We start from the raw sequence: 22240 nt of genomic DNA, 5'->3' as shown, positions 1-22240 counted from the left end.
GCCACAATGCACACCAGCATCGCCACGTCCCCAACAGCAAAGTTTCCCTGGGAGAAGAAGGTTCCAGCCTGCAGCTTTTGATAAAGGTGCAAATTGCAGAAGCTCCGAGCATCATGTGCCCAGCCCTACCACCCCACACAAATGTCCATGAATAGTCCACGGTGGTCAACCAAGGCTGCAGCACAATGGAGAAATACCCTTTGGTGAATATAACGGGCTGCTCAATGGGGCAGTGCACAGATGGGAATGTGAGTTCCATCAAGCACTCCTCCACAGTTTGGGAATCCCAGCCCAGCAAAACCAGCCATGATGGTGTCTAGGTCTCCGAGGTGAACAATCCTGTTCAGCAGCTCCGAGTTGATGGCCCTCACCACCTGCAGAAATAGACACATACAAACACACAGAATAGGAAGTTAGAGGGGTTGCCCAAGTCCTTGGGAGGTTCCTTCCACCCCCGCCTTCCCTTTCAAGACCCCAGGACTGCCCCCGCCGCCATGATTGCTCCCAGCAGTAGGGTGGAGTGAGGCCAGGAGCCCTCCATCACCTCCCCTCCATTGCCCCCCCCCCCGCCCTTTCCTGTTACAGTCCCCCTACACCTTATGGACTGCCCCCCCCCCCCCAGGGACTTTCCTCCATCAACACGGTGCCAGCAGTAGATCTCCCCACACCAAACTGGTGTCCCAATGACCGGTAGCTGTCAGGGGTGACCAGCTTCCAGAGGGCAATAGCTACCCTCTTCTCCAGCGGGATGGCAGGGCGCAGGTGGGTGTCCTGTTGTTGCAGGGTAGGGCAAGCCAAGTACAGAGCTCCTGGAAGGTGGACTTCTGCATCCTGAAGTTTCGGAGCCAAGCCTGGTCATCCCACTGCTCCATTATGAGCCAGTCCCACCAGTCTGTACTTATCTCCAGCCTCCAAAATCGCCTCTCATGGAAAAAGTTTGGTGGCAAGAACAGTGTTGCTGCATCCCGAATGAGGGGCTCTAGGCTGGGTTCAGAATCCGGACTGGACATTAACAGCATGAAGGTCTCATGGAGTTGCAGCAGCACTTGAAGCACTATTGTGTGGGGCCATCGCCCGCCTAGGGGCAGCTCTGGCTCCATGACAAAAAAAAGGAATCAAAATCAGAAAAACCGCCAAAAAACCCAAACTGCTGTGGTGTCCCAGGAAGCAGGGCACTCACAGCAAGCACTGCAAAACCTTTGCTGTCCCTCTAGGAGGTAAGCAAGGCGGCTGCAGGCACAGAGCAATGGCTGTTCAGGGGGGTCCCTTTAAGCACGAGTCTCTGCAGAGGGCAGGCAGCAGCACCAGGAAGTACATGCTGCCCCCATGCCCTGGCAGAAGCGGTTCTGGGTGCCTTCTTTTGTCACCAGAGCATCCAGCATAATGCTCTTTTTCAAAAAAGCGGATTGATTTTTTGATCCGCATAATGCAGTCTAGATGCTCTTTTTCGACAGAGGCTTTTTCGAAAGACACTTTCGAAAAAGCCTCTGTCGAAAAAAGCCTGTAGTCTAGACATACCCTTGGTGAAAAACTGGATAGCTACAACAAGGAAGTTGAGAAGCACTTCATTAATGAGAGTGTGCCACAAAGGAGTCGTATCAGGTAAAATCTTGATCTAGAGTTGCAATTGTCCCTTGATGTTATAGGGATAGACCCTCTCCAACACCCCCCCTCTTTTTGTAATGTTCTCAATAGTGAGGAACTTAAGCAACTGCTTACTTGCTTTCCTGAATTGGAGCAAATGCATATAAATTGGAGCAAATGCATCTAGAATCTCAGTTTTGACAGAATCTTTTTAAGTTCTAAATGTCTAATCATGGTAAATTATCTTTCCTTGGCCCTATGCCTTAAGTTTCAAGAATTTACAGTCCCTGACCATTTATCAAAGAAGATCCCTGACTCTCTGTAAATGAACAATCTGTGCTAAAGAGTGCAAGTTGTTGATAAGATTTACCCAGCTGTCTGTGGCTGGGGTCTGCTCTGAGGTAGTTATCATTTTTATCATATTTATTGCTGAGCCTTTATTTTAATTAGAAGCCACAAACAAGAGAAAAATGATCCTAAAATGAATATAGACATTGTGTACATCTGTAAGTGATATTTTACTTTTGCCTGCACAATGTGTATGATACTCTTAAAATAAAATATTTGAAACGCTAGACAATATGCTGTATTAAAATGTGTGGTTTGCAATGCACATTATTACAAGTACAATGTCTGCTGAAAACAGGAAATACATATGGGATGTAGACCTATTTTAAGAATATTGTAAGCATGGTGCTAGCATAAAAAAATCAAAACATAACTTACCTATATACCTAGTGACCTTATGTATTTTGCATGTTCGCAATAGGAAAAAAACTCAGATTTTCTATTGTCTGCTGCTTTTCACTCTATATTTTTAATTTTATTTGTGGAAATCAGGTTATTCATTTGGGATATAAAGCAATTCCTTAAAGGAGATTGAGATGAATAATATGAGACATAAGACACTATGTATGGATATTTCACATCTCCTGCCTTGGGTGAGAAAGTGAGACCAAATGTGCAACTGCATTTCATGAACGAATGTTTTGCTTTTATATACTGTTTTCCCTTTGATTTATTTTAGAACAGTAGTCTTAGGAAGTAGGGACTACAGGATCATACAAGATATATGAAACTGCAGAATCTCAGCCAATGAAATTCTTCCTTTCCTAACACTAGCTGTATATCAAGTGAAATTACTGGACCTGAGTCTCTGCTGCCTTACATCTTGTGTAATCTTGACACCTACATGCAGTTAGCGTAAAATGGTACCACTAATGTAAGTAAATGGAGAATTGTGATTCCATGACATTTTACACCGAATTTGCACAATCTTCTAGTTTGTTATAGGGAAAATGTTAAGATAACTTTATTGTCAAATATATCACTTTAGCAGATATAGCAATTTTCATCAATTCTTCCTAATACAACATCCCCTCCAACTAGCTTGCATCCTGACAGCTGAGTCCTGTTAAAAAGAAGAATCTGATTAAGTCGTGTTATGTATGGTTTTGATATACATTATCCGTGGTTTGGGGACAACAGGCTTCTTTTCGTTCAGTTAGAAGAGTGGGTTTCTCTTTGCAACTTTATTAATAAGACTGATATATGCAGTCACTAATGCACTATGCATTTTTATTGAAAAATCAATAAATAGAGTACTAATAGTGTATGATACAGAGGATGATTCGTGAGTGGGTGAATGCACTCCTTTAAAATATCTGAGTCAGTTTCCGCTGTCCTTACTCAAACAAATCTTCCCTCTACTTCCACAGGAGTAGGACTGGGACCCAAAGTCCATATTGTACCAGAGATTCCGATGGACAGTTCTGTTGAAATTCTGAAAGTACAGTATGGTTCCATATCAGTAACTAAGGGCATTCCATCCAGCAATCTGACTGGCTGTTGTCCATTCTATTTGGTATAATCCTGCTCCAATTACATTTGTGGCACAATTCCCATTGACTTCAGTGGGAGCAAGAACAGGCGTAGGGCATATTGCTCATTTATCAGAGTAGTTATTTCAGCAAGGATTTTTCAGTGAAGAATAAGGATCTTTTTTCCTAATCATTAATCATATGTTTGTGCTGTTAGTTTGAGGTCTGAAATTAGTAATCATTTCCTTTGTCATGAACAAATACAATTAATTTAAAACAACCAGTTGGATATGATCTTTCATTTTATCAGAATAATAGAACCAAGTATAGATAGTGGTTATTTACAGTATTGCCACCACTAGTTAATGTATAACTGCTATAATTAAGAATATGAGCATTTACTTTGGGTGTAGTTATTTTACAGATAAAATTAACCTGATTCTCCATATCTTTTTATACCTTACATATATAATCATTTATTCTTTACTTAACATTGCTTGGGTCCTTAACTCAATTAATTAACCTATCTACATGTTTTGTTTGTCTCTAAGGTGCTGAAAGACTATTAGTGTTTTTTAAGTTTTTCCAGTTACAGACTAACTTGGCTACCCCTCTGAATCAATTAATTTTTGTTTTTCTTTGTTTAAATCATTGCTTTTGGATAGGATTGGGTATGAGGGGTTCAGTATACAAGCTGCCCCTGGGCAAGAGAACAATCCCAGCCCTCTCTCACATGCCTCTCCATGGCTGTTACAGCTTCAGTGGGCACAGCCAGGGGCGAGGTGCATATCCCCTAGCTTGGGGCAGATCCGGGTTCATCTGCCCCCTGGGTTCCCCAGTCAGAATGAAGAGTGCAACAAACTGTTCAGTTTCACCTGGGGTAACAGGTAGCAATGTTCCCTATGAATCAAGGAAGGGCAGTCTCCCTGCCCTCCTTAAAGGGTGATTAGTAGTTGGAGGCTCAGGCTGGGACAGCCAGAGGGAGAGGGGCACACCTCCAGCCAGCCCCTTTTACCTGCCTAGTCTCTTTTCTGTATTGTTTTACAAGAAGCAGTCCTATTCAGGGCACATCCCATTTTCCTGGCACAACCAACCCCATATCTTTGTTTAAGTTATGATAAGAGGAAGCTGAATACCAGATTTGGTGGTTCTAGCTCTTTACTGTTTAGGAGTTCTGGAACAAACAAGCCAACAGACTCTCACACAGACAAATTCTCTCAAGCATATACTAGATAGGATCTGCTAAGCATCTGTTCTCTCTACCAACTCATGTACAAAGGCCCACACCTGCATTGTCTCTTTTCAGTCCTTGCTTAGATGAAACTTTCATTTAGTTCCATTGCTTTCATATTATTGGGGTGTCGCATTAATAAAGAGTAAGTAAATACTGAAGGATTAGGTCACCCTACCTCCCACTGTCTTCCCAAAAAATTGAAATTCTGTGTCCCTCCAGTACAGCAATGCTATTTGTCTAAACAGGGGGAACTGGGAACATCTTTGCTATATTAATCCTCACCTATCACTTGTGAGAAAAGGTTACTCATGTGAGGAAAGGCTGTGAGATCAGGACCTACTACAATTCTCTCAACCTATTAGAATATTCTTATTTTATACTAATGCAATGAAGAAGTATCATTCTACTGCACCAATATCCATTCACTGCACTATATGGAAGATTATAAACAAAGTAATCTCAATAGGATGATGTCATAGAATCAATATCTTATCTTTGACAATAAAAAAGACGTGTCTTCACATTGATGTCCAATAGATGATCTTGCTTTTCTCTTGCCACTGAGCCTAATCCCGCTGTCATCAAGATCAATGGGACTTGGGACTTTCCATGGCAGTAGCATTGGGCTCTATAATATCTCATTTCACAAATCCTTTGATAGTCCAGAGTTGAAGGAAAAGTCAGCATAGCACTAGTAGAACTTGGTGAAGCTGGTGGGGGAGGAGAGAAGACATCACTCATTTCCATTTTCTCCCATCGGCAACAATTAATCACTTAATAGGCAAGTACTTTAGCTACTGTACTTTTCTTTGAACTCTCAACTGGAGTTAACTTAGGCTCTGGAGTGGCTTTGAAGACATTCCGCTTACCCCTATGAAGCATGTATATTGGAGTAAAAATTCCAGGGGTGTGAACTTTCAGTGTAAACGCTGTAACTAGCTACTTCTCATTATTTCTTAACTAAAATATATTCACTGGGTAATGTGACAGTGTCAGATAACGCAAACTGCAAATCCATTCACACTCCCACACAGATTAGAGCTTCTGTTTTAAGAAGCACCAGTCTTCAGATATTTAAATCCTACATTTGAATTTCAAAGAGTTCATTTAAATTTCACACCGTGGAAGACTCCTAAAAAAACCGTGATGAAAACAGAGTATAAAATGTTTCAACGTGAACAAAGATTTTTTTTCTGGGTTACTTTTCTCCCGTCCCCCCATCATTACCAGATCTTCAGAGAGAGCATCGAAGTCCATTTGTGCATTTCTGTGGACTTTTGAAAAAAAATCTGCGGCATTAAAAATCACCCGTCACCCTGATAAATGAGCAAAACAGAAACTTCTGAGGAAGAATGGTGACTGATAAAGCATCTCTCTCGACAGCACTGTGATTGTGATATCCGGTGAAACAGCACTTAAACAGCCGAAGAACTAGCAAAATAAACTGCCGCTTAGAATGGCCTTTAGAAACCATTAGAGGAAGATCGGACAACTAGTGCTGGAAAAAGTGGGAAGACGCGAGGGCTACAGAGGATCCTGGTACCCTCTAGAGAGAGATCCGGAGTGCGGGTTTCAATGTCGCGCAGAGCATTTGCCACTCGATGTGATGTTCTATATCTTTATGCGACAGGAAGAAGAAGAAGCCCCCCACGCGCAGTGGATTCATTTGGAGTGGAGATTTTATTCCGTGTTAAATACATAAAAGAGCGATGTAAAATATAAGGCACCGAGCAGTGGTGTGGCGGGGAGCGCACAGCACACGTTGTTGGAATCCCTAATAGAGCCCAGCAAGTTTGGGTAAATAAGTGGTGCTGATACTCGCCTTAGACCATTACCGTCCTTCTTTGGGAGGAACTACTGAATGGACCATCCAAAAGCAAAACGAGATTCTAATTTAATGGTACCACGTAATAGGCTGCAGGTGTTTTAAATTCAGCACAGTTTAATCGGGACAATGATATCACAATATTAAAGTTAACGACGTGGAACTTTTAAGAGGGGTTTCCGCCTGACTGGTGAGTTCCTGCTTTAAAGTAAGGACTGTGCTAGAGATCAATTCTATCTGCGATTAGAAATACAGGAAAATTGGGTTTGCATCTATTTTTCTTATAAATGTCATCCTTATTTGTTAAACCCTGGCATTTCATGGCTGGACACATAAATAACTAACAAAATGACTGAGTTAGCTGATGATTTAACAAACTATATACACTAGTTGATCTTCTGGGTGTTAGTAAAAAGTCGTCTGAATACACAACTGTAACTGTTTTCCTTAATGCTTCAGTGTTCAGAGTGCGTCTTTCAAATGGTTGACATATTTGTCAGATGAGTCAATAATGATTTTAAAAACTGCTAAAACGGTAAACAAATGCCCATTGCGAGCAATTCTCTTCTTAACAAGTACTCCACATCATTTACTAAGAAATGGAAAATAACTAGTTTTTGAGGCTGGATAAATCCGTTTGGCAAGACAGAAGTCAACTAAACGGATCTAAACCTAAATCCCAGGAGTCATATCTGCCAAACTAGCCTTTAGAACTGGTTGCAGAGAAATCTGTTATACAGAAACATTAAAAGCATCCATGACACACACATGGAGAATCTGCTGACTGTTTGGACGCTCCAAAGCTCAGCTGCGTTCAAGAGCTCGGTACTGTTGTGAGTTCATATCCTCTCAGCACCCTAGCTCAAAGAAGGGCAGAAATACCCGGAGAGCTGTGCAGTACAGATGGGGAAAACACGTTCGTGGGCTCAGTGCCTGCATTTGACTTGAGATACAGGACAGATCCATTGGCTTTGGAAGGAGAGTATTTTCCCCGACCCTGTACCCCCAAAAGCTATGGGGCGTCCAAATGTTTCATTCCTTTTCGACAGTCAGATGTGTATATACTAAGGACATCTGTTGGCAAGTGAGCTGTTGTCCGATGGCGAGTCTTTCTCTTGCGTGTTGCTCTTTGAGACCAATGCCAGGGATGTGAAGGTTCAGGAGTCCGATCATGCGACTCTCTGTATCTAGCCCTAGGGGCCAGATTCCCTTAGGGAGTCAAAGAGGTGATTTAGTTTCAAGGGATTTCTCTCCCTGTCCCCCTCCTCCGCAACACCCACATATTTGATTGTGAGAATCATGCTATCTAAGGTAAGTGTTCCTTCATTTCCCTACTTCACGGGAAAGCCCAAATGCAGATGAAAAATAGATTCAGCTAGCGACCGCGACCTTCTCCTTGGGGCTGAGTACCTGGGCACAAGGTTTCGTAGCCTCCCACGAGCTGATAGAATTGACTGATTCCCCACAGTCAACATCCCACATTCCCGCTAGCTCCAACAGAGTGCGTTTGAATGCGGGATCGGACCCTCTGTGCCCCTTCCCGACTCTGTATCCTTGCTACATTCGATTCTTTTTGCCTGTCCTGCAAAGCGTGTCTTGCCCAATTAGGCTGATTTATTTACCTTGCACAACCCAACTAGGTATTAATGCCTTACACAATTTGCTAATAGGTAAAGACTGAGGCTGCTCCTGCGCCATTTGAAATCACTACTCATTTTGCCATTAATGTAAATCGGGAGTTCTTTTAAATACTCCCTCCCTCTCCTTTTAAAGCAATCTCCCTTAATAGATGAATTGTGAAGCCGTTTTCACTTGTCCTGTGTGTGAAACGTGCAATCGCAAATGCTACATGGAATAAACACACAACGTCGGGTTTTTTTTTACTGGTGTCGTCCTGTAACCTCTGTGCAGTTTGAGCTACCGACAGAACGGGTGGTCAAGGTTACCTTGAAGACATAGTCTCAGTCAAGTAAGCCTGTCCATTAATGTATTCCTTACAGTAAGAATAAACATTACATATGTTCATGTTCCCTTGGAAGGGATCCAGCTGTTAGAGAAATGTTGTATTAAAAAAAAACAGTGTAGCCGAGATTATTACAGCTGTGTTTGGATTGTTCCATGGAGTGATCCGATACAAATATGGGAAGTAAGTAAACATTATACTGTGATTGTTTGTCCTTTCTTGTGTCATCCAACGTCACTTGGAGCTGATGTTAACACTGGTAGTAATAATGTACCCATGTAATCGGCTCTATGTATACCCGCTGCATTGTTTGACAGCGCGTAATGACAGGCATTTGGTGAAGAGCAACCTAAGATCGCTTCTATTCTCAAGATAGTGCACTTCGTAGCAAAACGCTGTGATGCCGGAGGCCAGAAAATGAACAACAGTTGTGTGTGTCTGTCTTTCATGGAAAAACAAGACAAATATTTCTTGCGCCTGCGTTGTGTTGTGGTTGGTTGGGTTATTTTCACTGAAACATTTCACTTCTACTTTCTTTAGGACATAAACAATCTCTGCATTGTAGTTTTAAATTACCGTTAAGTTAAGAAAAATAGCACTTTTTGACTGCCAAAAGCGCAGAAAACACACGAGATTCCTAGCTGATAATATACCTATCTCGTCTTCCTGAGGACAAGAATAAGGTCCTTGAAAGAACACTTTATTGATATTTCTTCACTATTGGTTTAAATTGGCAACAGGCGGCATTTTCAATCTATCATCATTTTACAGAAACAGAAAACGTCTGTTAGCGTTCTAGGACTTCGAATTTTCCTATCGCCCGAAACAACGTTTTAAAGTTATAGAAAAGTGCAGAAAAACTGGCGTTTCCATCTCGCAGTTTGCAGAGATTTAGCTGACTTTAATCATCAGCCTAAGTATTTTGTATACACGCTTCAAAGCCTTTTGAGACCTTAACAAATGACCCTCGCGTTTAAGGTAGTGCAAGTTGCTTCCTAACCCCTGATTGCTTTTCCGTCAGAAGATGCAGTGAATGTATTTGTCTTGCCAATAACCAGCGTGCAAGAAAAAACGTTCCCGTCTAAGAAGCTTATCCCGGAGAAGCCACAGCGGAAAGAAAGCGTGCAGAGGGATTTGGGGGAAAATTGACTAAGACGGGACTGTGAGCCCAGAGAGTTTGAAACCCCAAGGGAGCCCTTCAAGCAAGTGATTCCCTGTCACACGATCTGCGCTGTAAACCCAGCACAGGTGAGACGCCAGCCGAATCCAACGAAATCCTCTGCTCGAGGGCTGTGGGATCCGGCCTCCCTACTGGGATAGTATCTGCGAAGCTGCAGCAAGAACAGCAGCTCGCGGGAAATCTGCGTTTCCCACTGAGCGCAGAAAGTTTGCAGCTATTCTCCGTTCAGCTCCTCTATCCTCCCACCGTTTTCCATTCACTCCCACGCCCCCGCATCCCCGCCCCCATTTCACAGAAATAACGGGCTATTGAATCTCGTTGTTCTTCTGACTTTGCGAAAACGACGCGTTTGCAAAAGGTAGAGAAACCGGCTGGCTGCTGAGCTGTGAACTTGGCGATGCGATGGGGGCAGTAATTACAAAACAGTGTGCTGGATTCTGGAAGGGGCTACTCCGGGCTAGGCGGTTTCCACACCTAGGGGAAGCATCCGCCTCATAAAAGTCTCCCTTGAGGAGTCAGGGTTTCCTCAAGCCCCGTGTGCCGAGAGCGGTACGATACGGTGGTACTGCAGTGCTGTGAAATGTTCTTCAAACCTGACAAAACAGACCGAGCCCAGCGTGCTCCCCGGCGCAGGGAATACAATCTCCCGCCTTTGCAGGAGGCATGTTCATCCCTGAACATCTGCGAAAATAAAGAGCCGCAATAAATGACCTCGCCCTGCGCCACCTTGCTCACACCGCACATTACAGGCACCCTCCTGCCTTACTCCCTCTGCCAGCTCCTGGGCTGCCGGGCGGCTCAGCCCCGGCTGTGCCTGTTTGCGTTTTGCGCAGCGGACACCTCCAGGGGGCGCTCCTGTTCTTCGGCCGCAGGCCGCTGAGGCAGTAAGCTGCTGCCGGCCTCCTAACTGGAGCGCCTCTGCCTGGCCCCAGCCCCCATCCGTGCCACTGATCACACAAGCGTCCTCGCTCCGAGAGCCTCCCCCACGCGCCCCGCTCTCTAAGCTTAGCTTTCCCCGCTCCTGTGCGGCCGGTCGTTAATAATTAGACGTTCCCCCGGGCAGGGGAGACACGTGAACTTGGCGCTGGCGGGCTGGGTGTGCACAGAGCCGGAGCATTGCCTAGCGCCGCGCCGCCAGTCGGCTTTGGGGGAAGGTAAAGCGAAGGGAGATCCTGCCCCAGGCCCCCTCTCCCGCTCCGTGAGTGGGGCTGGTAACATTAACTGGAGATGTCTGGGATTTGCGGGGATTGGGTATCTCTCCCCGCCATTCCCTAGCAGATGACAACGTTACTGTGGGATTTGCTTGGGAGAGTGACACCTGCCCTTCTAATAAAGTTGCAGCAGCAGGCCTCAGACAGAGCGGGCTTTATTGTGCACATAGAGGCACAGATAGCCTGCAGTGCACGGTCTGGGAAACCGCTCTGCTCGCCCGCTTTCTGCTGGAGGGATCCGTCTGGTGTCGAAATGATAAAGGCAGGGAGGATAAACGGTAACCCCCTTTGCGGAAGTATCAGGCTTAAACGAGCTCTACTGCCTGAGTCTCCTGTGTGTGCGTGTAAAGAAGAGGAAATGGGAAGTAAAGCTCTGTGCTGTGCAGGTCCCTCTGCAGTTCCTGCTCCCTCCTGGTCAGTCCCTGCTCCAGAGCTAGGGCAGCTGTTCCCGGACAGGCTCCTCCGCAGCCCCTCCAGTCCCCTGGCTGGCTCAGCTTGGTTTGCTGACTCAGCATCTCTAGGGCTATTTAACCCGACTGATTAAGTATTTTATTATGATTGTTCCGCTGCTGATGGGACCCTTTCAGCATCAAATTAATTCTCAGGAACATCTGTGTGGAAGGCTGCTCTGTGCTCTGGCAGCGGAGGGCTTACGGAGACATATGTTTAAGTCTATAGCAAAGATCTCCCAGTATTTCAGGGGAAACCAAAACATGTGATCTCTTGAGTCATAGCACCGAAAGGACACCTGCTTATTGATTCTTTTTCAAATGGCACGAGCACGTCAAAAATGACAATATCGCCGAGAGTACTTTTTAAAATCTCTCCCAATCAAGTCCAGACATGGCGAGGTATCTTTCGACTAGCTATAGAATATAATACATTAATGTCGTTGAGCTGATTTTTATTTTGATAACACGTGGACCAAGAAGGTGGCAAATATGACTTGGGAGATTTTGGATGAGACAATATGTGTATCGCTACAGTCCCATTTATTTTCATCTTCACATCCTCGTTTCATATCGGAATATTTTTTCCTAATAAAAACGGGCTGCAATAGTGCATCTTGTGAAAGAAACACACAAACAGGTTTGTTTATAGGGCGGGAGGTCTTACTTGGATTCTGCAATCACTCTGCGAATAAAGAGGTCTGTCTTCCTTCTATTTTGCCGTTGGAACAAACTATATTATTATAGAATAACATAGAGAAGACAGAAAAAAACAGCTACTTTCACCTTGCCAATAGCCTCAGCTTTTTAAACTAATATAATTATCAAATTTAGTACCTAAGTACTGTGAGACAGCTTCAAAGCGCTTACGCTTTCACCGATGGCGTAAATCGATAGTTTTATCAATGTAGAATGGCAAATTTCACTGTCGCTCCTACTTCCAAAATATTTCATTTTAAGCCTTGTTCTTATTATTTCCTGCTTCCTGAAATAATATAGCATGTTAACCAATATAACTGCGTTAAATTGCATTTTATAAATAACACTTTTTAAAAGAAACAAAAAACGATTACATTAATCATTCATCAATAATAAAGAATAGAAATATTTTAATGTAAACTGTTTTTTGCATTACCCTTATTAATATGTAATATTGTAAAGCTTTTATTTCTGTCATTTATGTTCCTGATTTGTTTCATTGTAGGTTGTTTTCAAAAGCTAAAATAAAATAAAATAAAATAAAAATAAAGTGGTTTCCACGAACGCTTTATTGCTTTTCTCTTTTCGTTTGCGGAAATTAATTAACCACCACAATCCTCACCTTGAATATTATTCACGCTTTAAAATGTAATTTCATCATATGCATTTTTGTTCTTAATTACACTTTGCTGCTGTATGTGAGCTCTCCTTTCACTTCTCCAGACTCATGATAAAATCAGCTCCCCCTACGATACGTTTTATTAATATATAACAAATGATAAAATTTTAAAAAAATAATCCTGACCACAGTGAAATCAACTGAAATGCAGTTAATGACATAAAACAATATATTTCTAATGATCAAGGAACTGAAAACAAAGAGTACGTGGTTCGTCATTTGGTCTGCATTTAGAAGTTTCTTTACCTTTATTCATCGAAATGTCTATCGAAGCTACCAGTTTACCTCAGGTGTATATATCAGCATGTACATTACAGATACTTATAAATCTGGATTCACTTACAGAATATAGAAGATGCATTTGAGAACATAATGCAGGTTTAAATATTACTTGGAATTAGAATGATAGAAATTTCGTAGGTTAACATTTACTAACTGAAAACTACTTGCATCAGACAACTGTACATACAAAACCTTTCGGAAATATGGACAGCTAAACTTGATGCATTCGGGAAATGTTAGATGTATATAAAGAAAATAAGGTTATATTATATAAATTGTCCTGGGTAAAAATACACAAGGTCAGGCGTACAGAGTGTCATTGCAAACATCAAGATACGTGTCCTCTAAGATGAAAAAATGTAAGGGCTTCAAAGATTGAACAGAGCGTATTAAGAATGTAAAGCATTCTTTTAGCAGTATGAAATGCTCTCACGTGAATTATAGCAGTATGGAAAAGCTCTCACAAACTGCTCCAAGCAACTCTATTATCGGGGAATCGGGACAGTACAGAATTCCCTGCAACTGATGGAGTCAGGGAGAGAGGCATGGGCGGGGAGATGTTGTTTTATGAAAGCGTAGAGTTTTCTCAAGGGAAAAAGTCACCTTAGGTAACGTGAAAAGAAATTGGAGAGGGAATGACAAAAGAGAGCACTGCCCCTTTAAAACCCTGTTGCTATCTAAACACAAGTAAACAGTACAGTGACAAGAGAAGAGAGGCGGAGCTGAGGGAGGGCTCGGAACTTTACAACCCTCTGAACGTTCTATGTTGGGCGGGATCAGAATACTAAAGCAGCGAACGTTCGAATGTGTGCGGCTTGGGGTGGGACAGCGGGCGGGGACAGTGCTCCACGCCACTTACTGCTGAAATGTGATGGACCTGGGAGGGGGAGACTCAGACTTGTATCAAACTTCGCAAGAGTCGAAAGCAAGAGGCTTAAGGAGAAGGCGAGGGAGAGAGGTTAGGAGAGAGGTCTCTACACAACTACCCAAGAAAGCCAGGACTTTACACACTTCCGCAGCAAGAGTCCCAAAGACAAGAAGAAACTCTTGAGTAATTTCTAATCCTTCTCTTCTTCGTCCTCCTCCACAACATGCTGAAAGCTACTCGGACCCAGCTTTGCTAAACTCTTTTGGTGGAGCTTTCCGCCGGTTCGGTGTGGATCTAATGACACTGCAAAGATACTAGGATCGCTTCTTGAACTTTGTATTGAGAGGCCCTTTGGGAGAAGCTCATTGTGATAGGTAAGTCACACTGTTACTACCACGTAGCTGCTGTGAGAAAGAATGCATAGAACCGTGCCCTGAAAAAGAGACATCAAGGATTGTGTACTTAGGTATAATATGCTATAGTTTGTAACGTGCTCCACAACGATAATTGCTCTGCAGCATAGCTACAGTCACCGAGAATGTTCGTATTGAAAGGTGTCCATGTTTATTGAGTATTCGGAGACTGATTATAAACGTAAATCAGCAGCACAGCGTGATCATACGTTCCCTTATATGTGCTCAAGCTAAATACTGAAATATTTGTCAAATTGCTTTCTCACAGCTAAGCGATTCCTAAGGCGAGGACAGCATTTCTGGGTTTACTTTCAGTTTGATTCTCTGCAATCCCATGCAGTGCTGAGCAGATGTGTTTTCCGCACAGTTGCTTACGTTATTGGCATATCAGATAATGATTGAAGTATGTTTTCAGTTTAGGGTCTCCCTAAGAAGTTTTGTTTTCTCGAGAAATTCTGGATTGGGCCTTTAATGTTAAATAAACCCTAAGCAAGGCTAGGTCCGTGCATTTATTGCTTGATTAGCGTAGTGTGGTAGGATATCGCAGATAAATAACATTTAATTACAATTAAATGAGGACTTGTAGATAGTAATAACGATAAACGTGCTTTGGCTTTCTCGACACGTTAAAAAGGCGCCTGTGTAGGGTAACTGAGTATCATCTCAGCCTACCTATTATCAGTGAACAAAAACAATATGTTGTTGTTTCACTTTGTAGATCATCAAAGACAGCTACTTTCTCTACTTAACAAATTGTCATCACAGGAAAAAGAAAATCAGCGCCGCTGAGGAGTAGGTCAAATATAAACAAGCAGATAAACAGACCTATTATGCAGATACCAGCCTTAATTAAATTAAGTGCTTTGAATGGAAAGGGAAAGGGAAGTACCAAGGTCTAAATAACATCCGTTTTTTCTCACCTTATTACAAGTAGCCTTTAAAGGGGAGGAAAGCACACACTACTACACTTTCTGTTCCTCTGTGTGTGAGCGTATGTGTTGTTTTAAGTCAAGTACAAATGGCAACGCGTTCGTTATGGTCAATTTCATAGATACAACTTTATTTTTAAACATGTTATATAGTAAATGAAATATATTTGAATACTACCTTTTACAGAATTACTTTATGGATATGATTCTTCGTCATATTAGTACACGCGCTCCATACAATTGGATCACGTATAATAAAGGAATATAGTATTAAAAGATTTAGGTAAACTTACTAGAATACTACAGCTCCTTTTGGTAGCTTTTAATATCCGATAGTTTTGAAATTATAGGATCAGTGAACTGAAATTAACCTGTAAACATGTCATATGGGCAACACGGGAAAGAGATCCTAATCTGCTTAAATGGACATTCCTATAAGGTATTTGAATGGAAAGCAAGCAGAGGTGATGCTTTACAATAGTACTGTTGTTAGTAAGTCTTTTTTTAAAAAAATCTTAGGTTTCCAGATTTAAAGAACTGCAAATGCCTTCCATCTTCTGGTTTCATAGTAAACAATAAATGCAAATAGAAGAAATTCCTACGTGGCACAGTTAAAATTGAAAATGTGGATGGTTGATCCTTATATTAATATAAAATGGCTTAGATGTATTTCTAAGTAGGCCATGCTGAAAGTTAAATTCTGTAGGACCGAAGTGTGTTTTGGCAAAGAACCGAAAAATACAGGTTTCCACTTCGAAGACCAAGCAAGGGGCACTCAAATATTCGGGAAGTGTATCTTGTTTTGTGTAGTCGATTGGTTTTATTCGGGAACCAGTAATATTGAGGCTATGAGCAGTGAAGAAAGGCACATTAACTAATGTATGGAGAATGTGCATTTAATCTTTAAGGGCAGAGTATTTCAGACTTTTGACAATTACACGTCACAATTTCCATCTCCAGAAATCCAGGGGCCGTTATATTTGGTGCCCCATACCGATGGTTTTCGGACAATCCAACACATAATTTCTGTATCACTGGTGAGGGAAAACGACACGGCTTGTCTTGATCTGAAAAAAAAAACTGATGGGAATAGAACCATAACAGCAAAAAAGAAAACGAATTAACACAAAGAAAGAAAAGACACAAAGTTGCCTTTGCTCCGCACAGTGATTTCTAGCTTAGCCCAGACACTGCGGCTCTGGTGTGTGAAGTGGGAGCTCCGTGATTACACATGGAACACGATTAGCGGTGGGAAAGTTGATTAGAAATGGAGTTTATAGTTTCGGTTGAATGGACTGAGTGAAACCCTCTGACTGTCACACACCTCTCATTAACTCCCTCCCTTGCTCTCCCAGAGTGCATACCACAGCTCAGAAGGGGTTCATTTCATTAATAAAACTCTATGCGCAGGGCTGCTGCCGCCTTCCACGGTGGAGCCGAGAAACACAAGGGCTCTCTCTCACATATTCACGCTCTCCGGCAACTAATCAAAAATGAAGAAGAGCAAATAAACACAGGAGCGGATGGGCTGCGTCTGGGGGGAGATGCCGAGCAGGCAAGCAGCACGAGGGGCCGTCAGCTGGGCCAGCCAGCCACTCAGATCCTGTAGAGTGCAGAGTACAGCCCAGGGTTTTCATTCAGAAAGGCCGAATTCCCGAGGCAGCCCCGCGGGTGGGGCACACCGACCTGCGTGTGTGTGGAAGTCCCAGCAGGCAGGAGAGACAGCGCGCTGCAGCGTCCAGGTGCTTTTGAAAAAAACTAAATCGCATTTTCCGTTCTCAGTTTAAAGGGAGGGGGTGGGGATCGGAGTCGTAGCCAACAAATCGTGGGTCAAAAGCCCATTGGAAAGACGGCCCAATATGTCTTCCTTAATAAGGAACAGACCCACACAGCAGAGACGTTCGGATACCGCAATAGGCCACAATACTAACCAGGAGGAATCAATAACACCCGGGGAAGCCGCTAGTGCAGTGTCCGCCGAGCTTTCTCTGAAAGGGGTTAGTATTATTCTAACTCAGACACTGAATCTGGGTCTGGCAAGGAGAAATCTGCGGCAGAAACCCCGCAACATCTCGTGCTTCCAAGGCTCTTGTAACCTTACTGCAGTCAGTGACTAGTAACACTGGCTGTTTTGCACCGCAGTGTGTGTCCCTCCTGACAGAAATAGGAGTTAGAGAAATTAATATATTAACGAGTTTGCAGTTCTCCTGTCTATTCCCCTGGGCGCCATTAAGCACGGGAGGTTTTCAATGGCAGAAACACATCGCCATGAAATCTAGTCGGGAACAGCCCGATCCAGAGGGAAGGGGGCATTTCTGTATTTGGAGGTCTAGAGAAGTGAATACGTCCGTAGGTCTAAAGAGGCCTGCGGACCTGGCCACTTTTCCTCTCCGCAGATGGCGTTGTTCGCCCAAAGCCTTCTTGTGTGGCGGTGCTCCGACCATCTGGAAGGGATCTGAGAGCAAAGTGGATTTATTTAGAACCTGCAGTGCTGGAAACGTGTCGTTTTTCTCTCCTTCAATTATCTTGATAAATGAGTTGTTGTTGAAGGAAGAAAAATAAGCACCCGAGTTAGAATAAACTAGGCTGCATTGTCACCTCTAGCCTGCAGCCCTGTAAATTAGCGCACATTCTCCTCCCTCGATCTCCCAAGAAGGCCTCAGAGGTGATGTGTCTGCCTCAGCGGCTCCTTCAAAGCTTTGGGCGAATCAATAAGTCTGAAGAGGTTCGAAGTGACTTTTGGAGATAAGCGCGAGGGGAAGGTAGCGCTGAATGCAGAATGAAGGCGTTTTGCTGTCACAATGTGCTGTGCAATGTGCGGCTAAAGCCACTTGGCTTCTTGGTGGGAATTCAGTCTCTGGAGATATTTTGGGCGAGTGACTGATTGAAAACAAACCAATACGTAAATGACTTTAGGAGTCGATACTCGTTTTGCATTCCTGATACACTCTCACGATGAGTTTATTTTTCGGCTGTTGTGAATTAATTGAACCAGACGCTTTGTGCGTTGGTTTCTTCCCCCAAACAGGGAATTAATTGTTTCTCTTCCTATTCTCTGGGATCTGCACGGGTGCGCTAGAGCAAAAACAAAACAAACGCGGAGCCTGGAACACTTGTTGTTTGAATATTTCGATTGCCTCGGTCAGTAAGGAACAGGCTGCACTCAGTAAACTATCTCTTTCTCTCGGCCAGTTTCTTACAGGATTTTCTGTCGTTGGAAGTTCATAAAGCCACGAAGAAAGGAAAAGGGTTCTGCTTACCGCTGTCGTGGAAGATGGGAAGCAAGGCTCTTCCAGCTCCGATCCCGCTCCACCCTTCACTGCAGCTCACTAACTACTCCTTCCTCCAGGCAGTGAACACTTTCCCAGCAGCCGTCGACCACCTGCAAGGTCTCTATGGACTCAGCGCGGTGCAGACCATGCATATGAACCATTGGACATTGGGGTATCCCAATGTGCATGAAATTACCAGGTCTACCATCACGGAGATGGCTGCAGCTCAGGGCCTGATGGATGCCAGATTTTCTTTCCCAACGCTACCTTTCGCCACACACCTCTTTCATCCAAAGCAAGGGGCCATCGCCCATGTCATCCCAGCGTTACACAAAGACAGACCCAGGTTTGATTTTGCCAATCTGGCTGTGGCCGCCACGCAGGAGGACCCACCAAAGATCGCAGATCTGGCCAAGCTAAGTCCAGGACTTGGAAATCCCATCTCAGGGATCAGCAAACTGTCTCCGGACAGAAAGCCCTCCAGGGGCAGGTTACCTTCCAAAACGAAAAAAGAGTTTATCTGCAAGTTCTGCGGCAGACACTTTACCAAATCCTACAACCTGCTTATCCACGAAAGAACCCACACGGACGAGCGGCCCTATACCTGTGACATCTGCCACAAGGCTTTCCGGAGACAGGACCACCTCCGAGACCACAGGTGAGGGAGGCAGTCACAGGCAAACTGGTTTCTCCTACTACCCTGAGTAAAAGGTGCAGCGGTTTCTCTCTCTAGACCTCACATCAGAAATACTTCCTGTCATTTACTACAAAGGTTCCGTGGGCTCAGAGTCAGCCAGATTCAGATCACTGCAGTAGAACCTCATCCTAGGCTGGCTGCATGTGGACAATCTGCTGCCAAGGAAAACTCAAGGCCCCACCGATCTTGGGTCGCAGTGAATTTAAGAAATATGCCCACTTTCCTTATACTTTCCCCTGAGGTTCAAACTAGTCATGAAGGTTTGGTGGATTCATCACTTCCCATGTAGAAGCATTTCAGCTTTCTCAGCCAGGGAAGCAGTAGCAAACCAAGTGATACATTGTTACAGCTGTTTCTCTACGGGGGGATTAGCAAATAAATACTAATATGTATTTTTTGTGGGTTGGACCTGTGATTATATTTGGAGGCGATTCTATTAACCGAAACAAACATTCCCCATCTCTGATAAGATTGTAATAGTACAGCAAGAACGGTATTTACAATCTGATTTTAAGAGTTGAATGTAAGGGGCCATTTCCCACACCCCATTTTTTAGGTTAGTAGAGTAGAACTTCTACCAAAAATAAAATAAAATAGCATGTACACCGGATTTTGCTCACGTTGACGTTTAACGGGAAATTTCCCATTGAGTTCAAGGAGAGCAGTTGGTGAAACAGATGATTTTTCCATTATGCAGTCTAATCTATCACCAGAGAGGGCAATCTAGCGTTGATAAGCATTATTGTAAATGTTTTCAACTGATAAAGAAGGTTAATCATACATAGAATTTCAGAGCAAAAATAAAATAATGAATAAATAGTAAGAAAAAGTCAGGATTCGTCCTCCCACCCCCCAAAAAAGTATAGATTAAAGAATCCCTAGAGGCTTCTTGTGGCTTTTGTATCTGTGGCTAGCCATTGCTTCAAACCCTTGTATTGACTTTCAGATATATCCATTCCAAAGAAAAACCTTTCAAATGTCAGGAATGTGGGAAAGGATTCTGCCAATCCAGAACTCTAGCAGTTCATAAAACTTTACATATGCAGGTAAGTTTAGTTCCAAATCCTTTCTTATCTTTATACTGTTCTTATTCTTTCCCTGTTTATGTTGCACAAAACCTTAAATAATATGTAAGGTAGACAAATTTATGTTTACTTGCCTGAAATAATGAGCCATAGCTTGCCATTAATTTTTAAAGCATATTTCCCCAATTACTTCAATAAAGCAATCTGCTTCATAGCAGGATATAGCCCTTTGCTTTTATTTTTCTTAAGACACATGTTTATTTAGTGTATTTAAAATATGTAATTTTTAGAAAAAAGCAATAGAATCTACTGATTATTTAATTTACATAAATTACTTGTGAATATGGACACTTATAAATGGTCTTTGTTAAACTTTATTCAATGCATTTCAATATTTTATATTAGTAAAAAATGAAGGTAAGCAGTGTAGGGGAAAACCAAGGATGAAATATTAATTAGCACACTGAAACGATTTGGTTGTACCCCAATATATTGTATATGTCTGTAAGGGCTTGAGTGTCTGGAGTAAAGTTCAGTCTTTCTCATAGCCATGGCCTGGTACTTTGAAGAATTGTACTGCAAGTTTTTGTCTGTGGATTTCAGGGGCATGTCATGGGATGAGCTGAGACTAAAATATACTTGGACAGGCAGGTTATTTTCAAGTAGTTAAAAGTGATGTGATTTTGTATCTGAGGATTAAGAGTCTAGGTTTATTTAAGTAGATTCCCTATACTTCATGTTATGTTATTTAATAACAAAAATAATAAGTAAACTAGGTAGTTTGTAAAGGATTAATCCTTTGCTTGCTTCAAATCTGAACAGGAATCTCCACACAAATGCCCCACATGTGGAAGAACATTTAATCAAAGAAGTAATCTGAAAACTCACCTTCTTACCCATACAGACATCAAGCCCTACAACTGTGAGCAGTGCGGCAAAGTGTTCAGGCGAAACTGTGATCTGCGGCGGCACAGTCTAACTCACACCCCGCGGCAGGACTTCTAGAGCAGCCAAGGACCTGCACCTGCCTCTGCAGCTCCAAGTTGCTAATTTTGCTCAAGGACTTAATTGTAGAAAGCTACATACACGCACACTGGGGTCGAGCCTGCATATCATACTCCAGCAAAACTCCCTTAGGTAGTTGTGAACTGCAGGATCGGGCCCCAATCTTACCCACACGAAGAGCATATGCTAGTGTCCTGTAGATATTCGCAGCTCATTTTAGAGCTATGTACAGAATGTGGTTTGTTGTCGGTTTTTTGTATTGTTCTGTTGGATGCACATTGATAACAAATCTGGGAGTCAAAATATCTTTTAGAAGTGTATTTCAAAATAATTCTTCCTCTCTTCCCCTCCCCCATATCTCCAGCTCTGTCCTATTACTTTCCTACACGTTTTGTTTTACTGCTGTGTCAGCTGCAATAGTAACTTATATTGAATAAATTTCCCCCTCTGGGAACGTATTGTCACACGTTTCTGAAGTGTTCTTGTTTTCGCTTTTATGACTGCTGCTTTTGTGTTATCTATTGTAAAATAAAATGGAAGTGCCCGTATTTACAACTTCACTGCTTAATGGCTTGAATATCTCTTGTATTTTTTTTAACTGAATGAACAACTTTTTTAAAAAGAAATAGCTGCAAATAAAGAGTGCCTGGGAAATAATGTATACGACGATCCGTAAACCACAGTGGCTTATTAGTAACTTATTTGCAATCAACCCTTATATTGTAAAAGTCATCTCTTTTCCAAAGATTGCATTAGATAGTCTCCTGCTATTAGACTTTGAACATTGGCAATTCACTAGCGTAGACAGGGACTTTATACTGCAGAAGACGATTCTTTTCTGATAGCTCTGAAAACAAACACTGGGACATAAATAAAATCCTATTGGATCCCGTCACCCGGGAAAGGATCATTGTACGTCCCAATAGCGTTTCATTGACATCCCTATCAGTTCTAACAATCTGCTGAATGGCTGCGTTATCAGGGCTCAGCTCTGCAAAGCCGGAGAAGTTGCAGGCGCTTGCAGGATTTGTCAATAAAAGCCGTCAAAAATGTAACTCGTGCCTAGTTAAAGAAAGAGGATGTTTAAAAGGCCTCCAGAATCATT

At 42.8% G+C, this 22240-nt stretch overlaps 1 protein-coding gene across 3 annotated transcripts; it reads left to right on the top strand.

Annotated features, from left to right (window-relative positions):
• Positions 1–13726: 13726 nt before the first annotated feature.
• OSR2 (odd-skipped related transciption factor 2) lies at positions 13727–21695 on the top strand. 3 transcript variants are annotated; one of them, XM_006123915.5, is made up of 4 exons: positions 13727–14168; positions 18329–19066; positions 20052–20151; positions 20953–21695. In XM_006123915.5, exons 2-4 carry the CDS (start codon positions 18411–18413, stop codon positions 21133–21135), a joined length of 939 nt encoding a protein of 312 aa, XP_006123977.1. In that variant the 5' UTR covers positions 13727–14168; positions 18329–18410; the 3' UTR covers positions 21136–21695. The 3 variants fall into 3 exon arrangements, with proteins under 3 accessions (XP_006123977.1, XP_006123980.1, XP_006123978.1); XM_006123918.5 differs by having other exon boundaries at positions 13728–14168; positions 21035–21695; XM_006123916.5 differs by lacking the exon at positions 13727–14168 and adding an exon at positions 14231–16878.
• The last annotated feature ends 545 nt before the right edge of the window (positions 21696–22240 follow it).

This window comes from Pelodiscus sinensis, chromosome 2 (assembly GCF_052426305.1).
Source record: "Pelodiscus sinensis isolate ZL-2025 chromosome 2, ASM5242630v1, whole genome shotgun sequence".
Taxonomy (NCBI): Eukaryota; Metazoa; Chordata; order Testudines; family Trionychidae; genus Pelodiscus; species Pelodiscus sinensis.
The sequence above is the reverse complement of the archived record's forward strand: the minus strand, read 5'-3'. Positions and strand labels throughout refer to the sequence as shown.

Excerpts from the sequence above, each read along its gene's own strand:
- OSR2 (XM_006123915.5), top strand. The coding sequence starts at position 18,411 with ATGGGAAGCAAGGCTCTTCCAGCTCCGATCCCGCTCCACCCTTCACTG. Across the intron at positions 19,067-20,051 it reads GACCACCTCCGAGACCACAG|ATATATCCATTCCAAAGAAA; the intron begins GTGAGGGAGGCA and ends ATTGACTTTCAG. Across the intron at positions 20,152-20,952 it reads ATAAAACTTTACATATGCAG|GAATCTCCACACAAATGCCC; the intron begins GTAAGTTTAGTT and ends AAATCTGAACAG.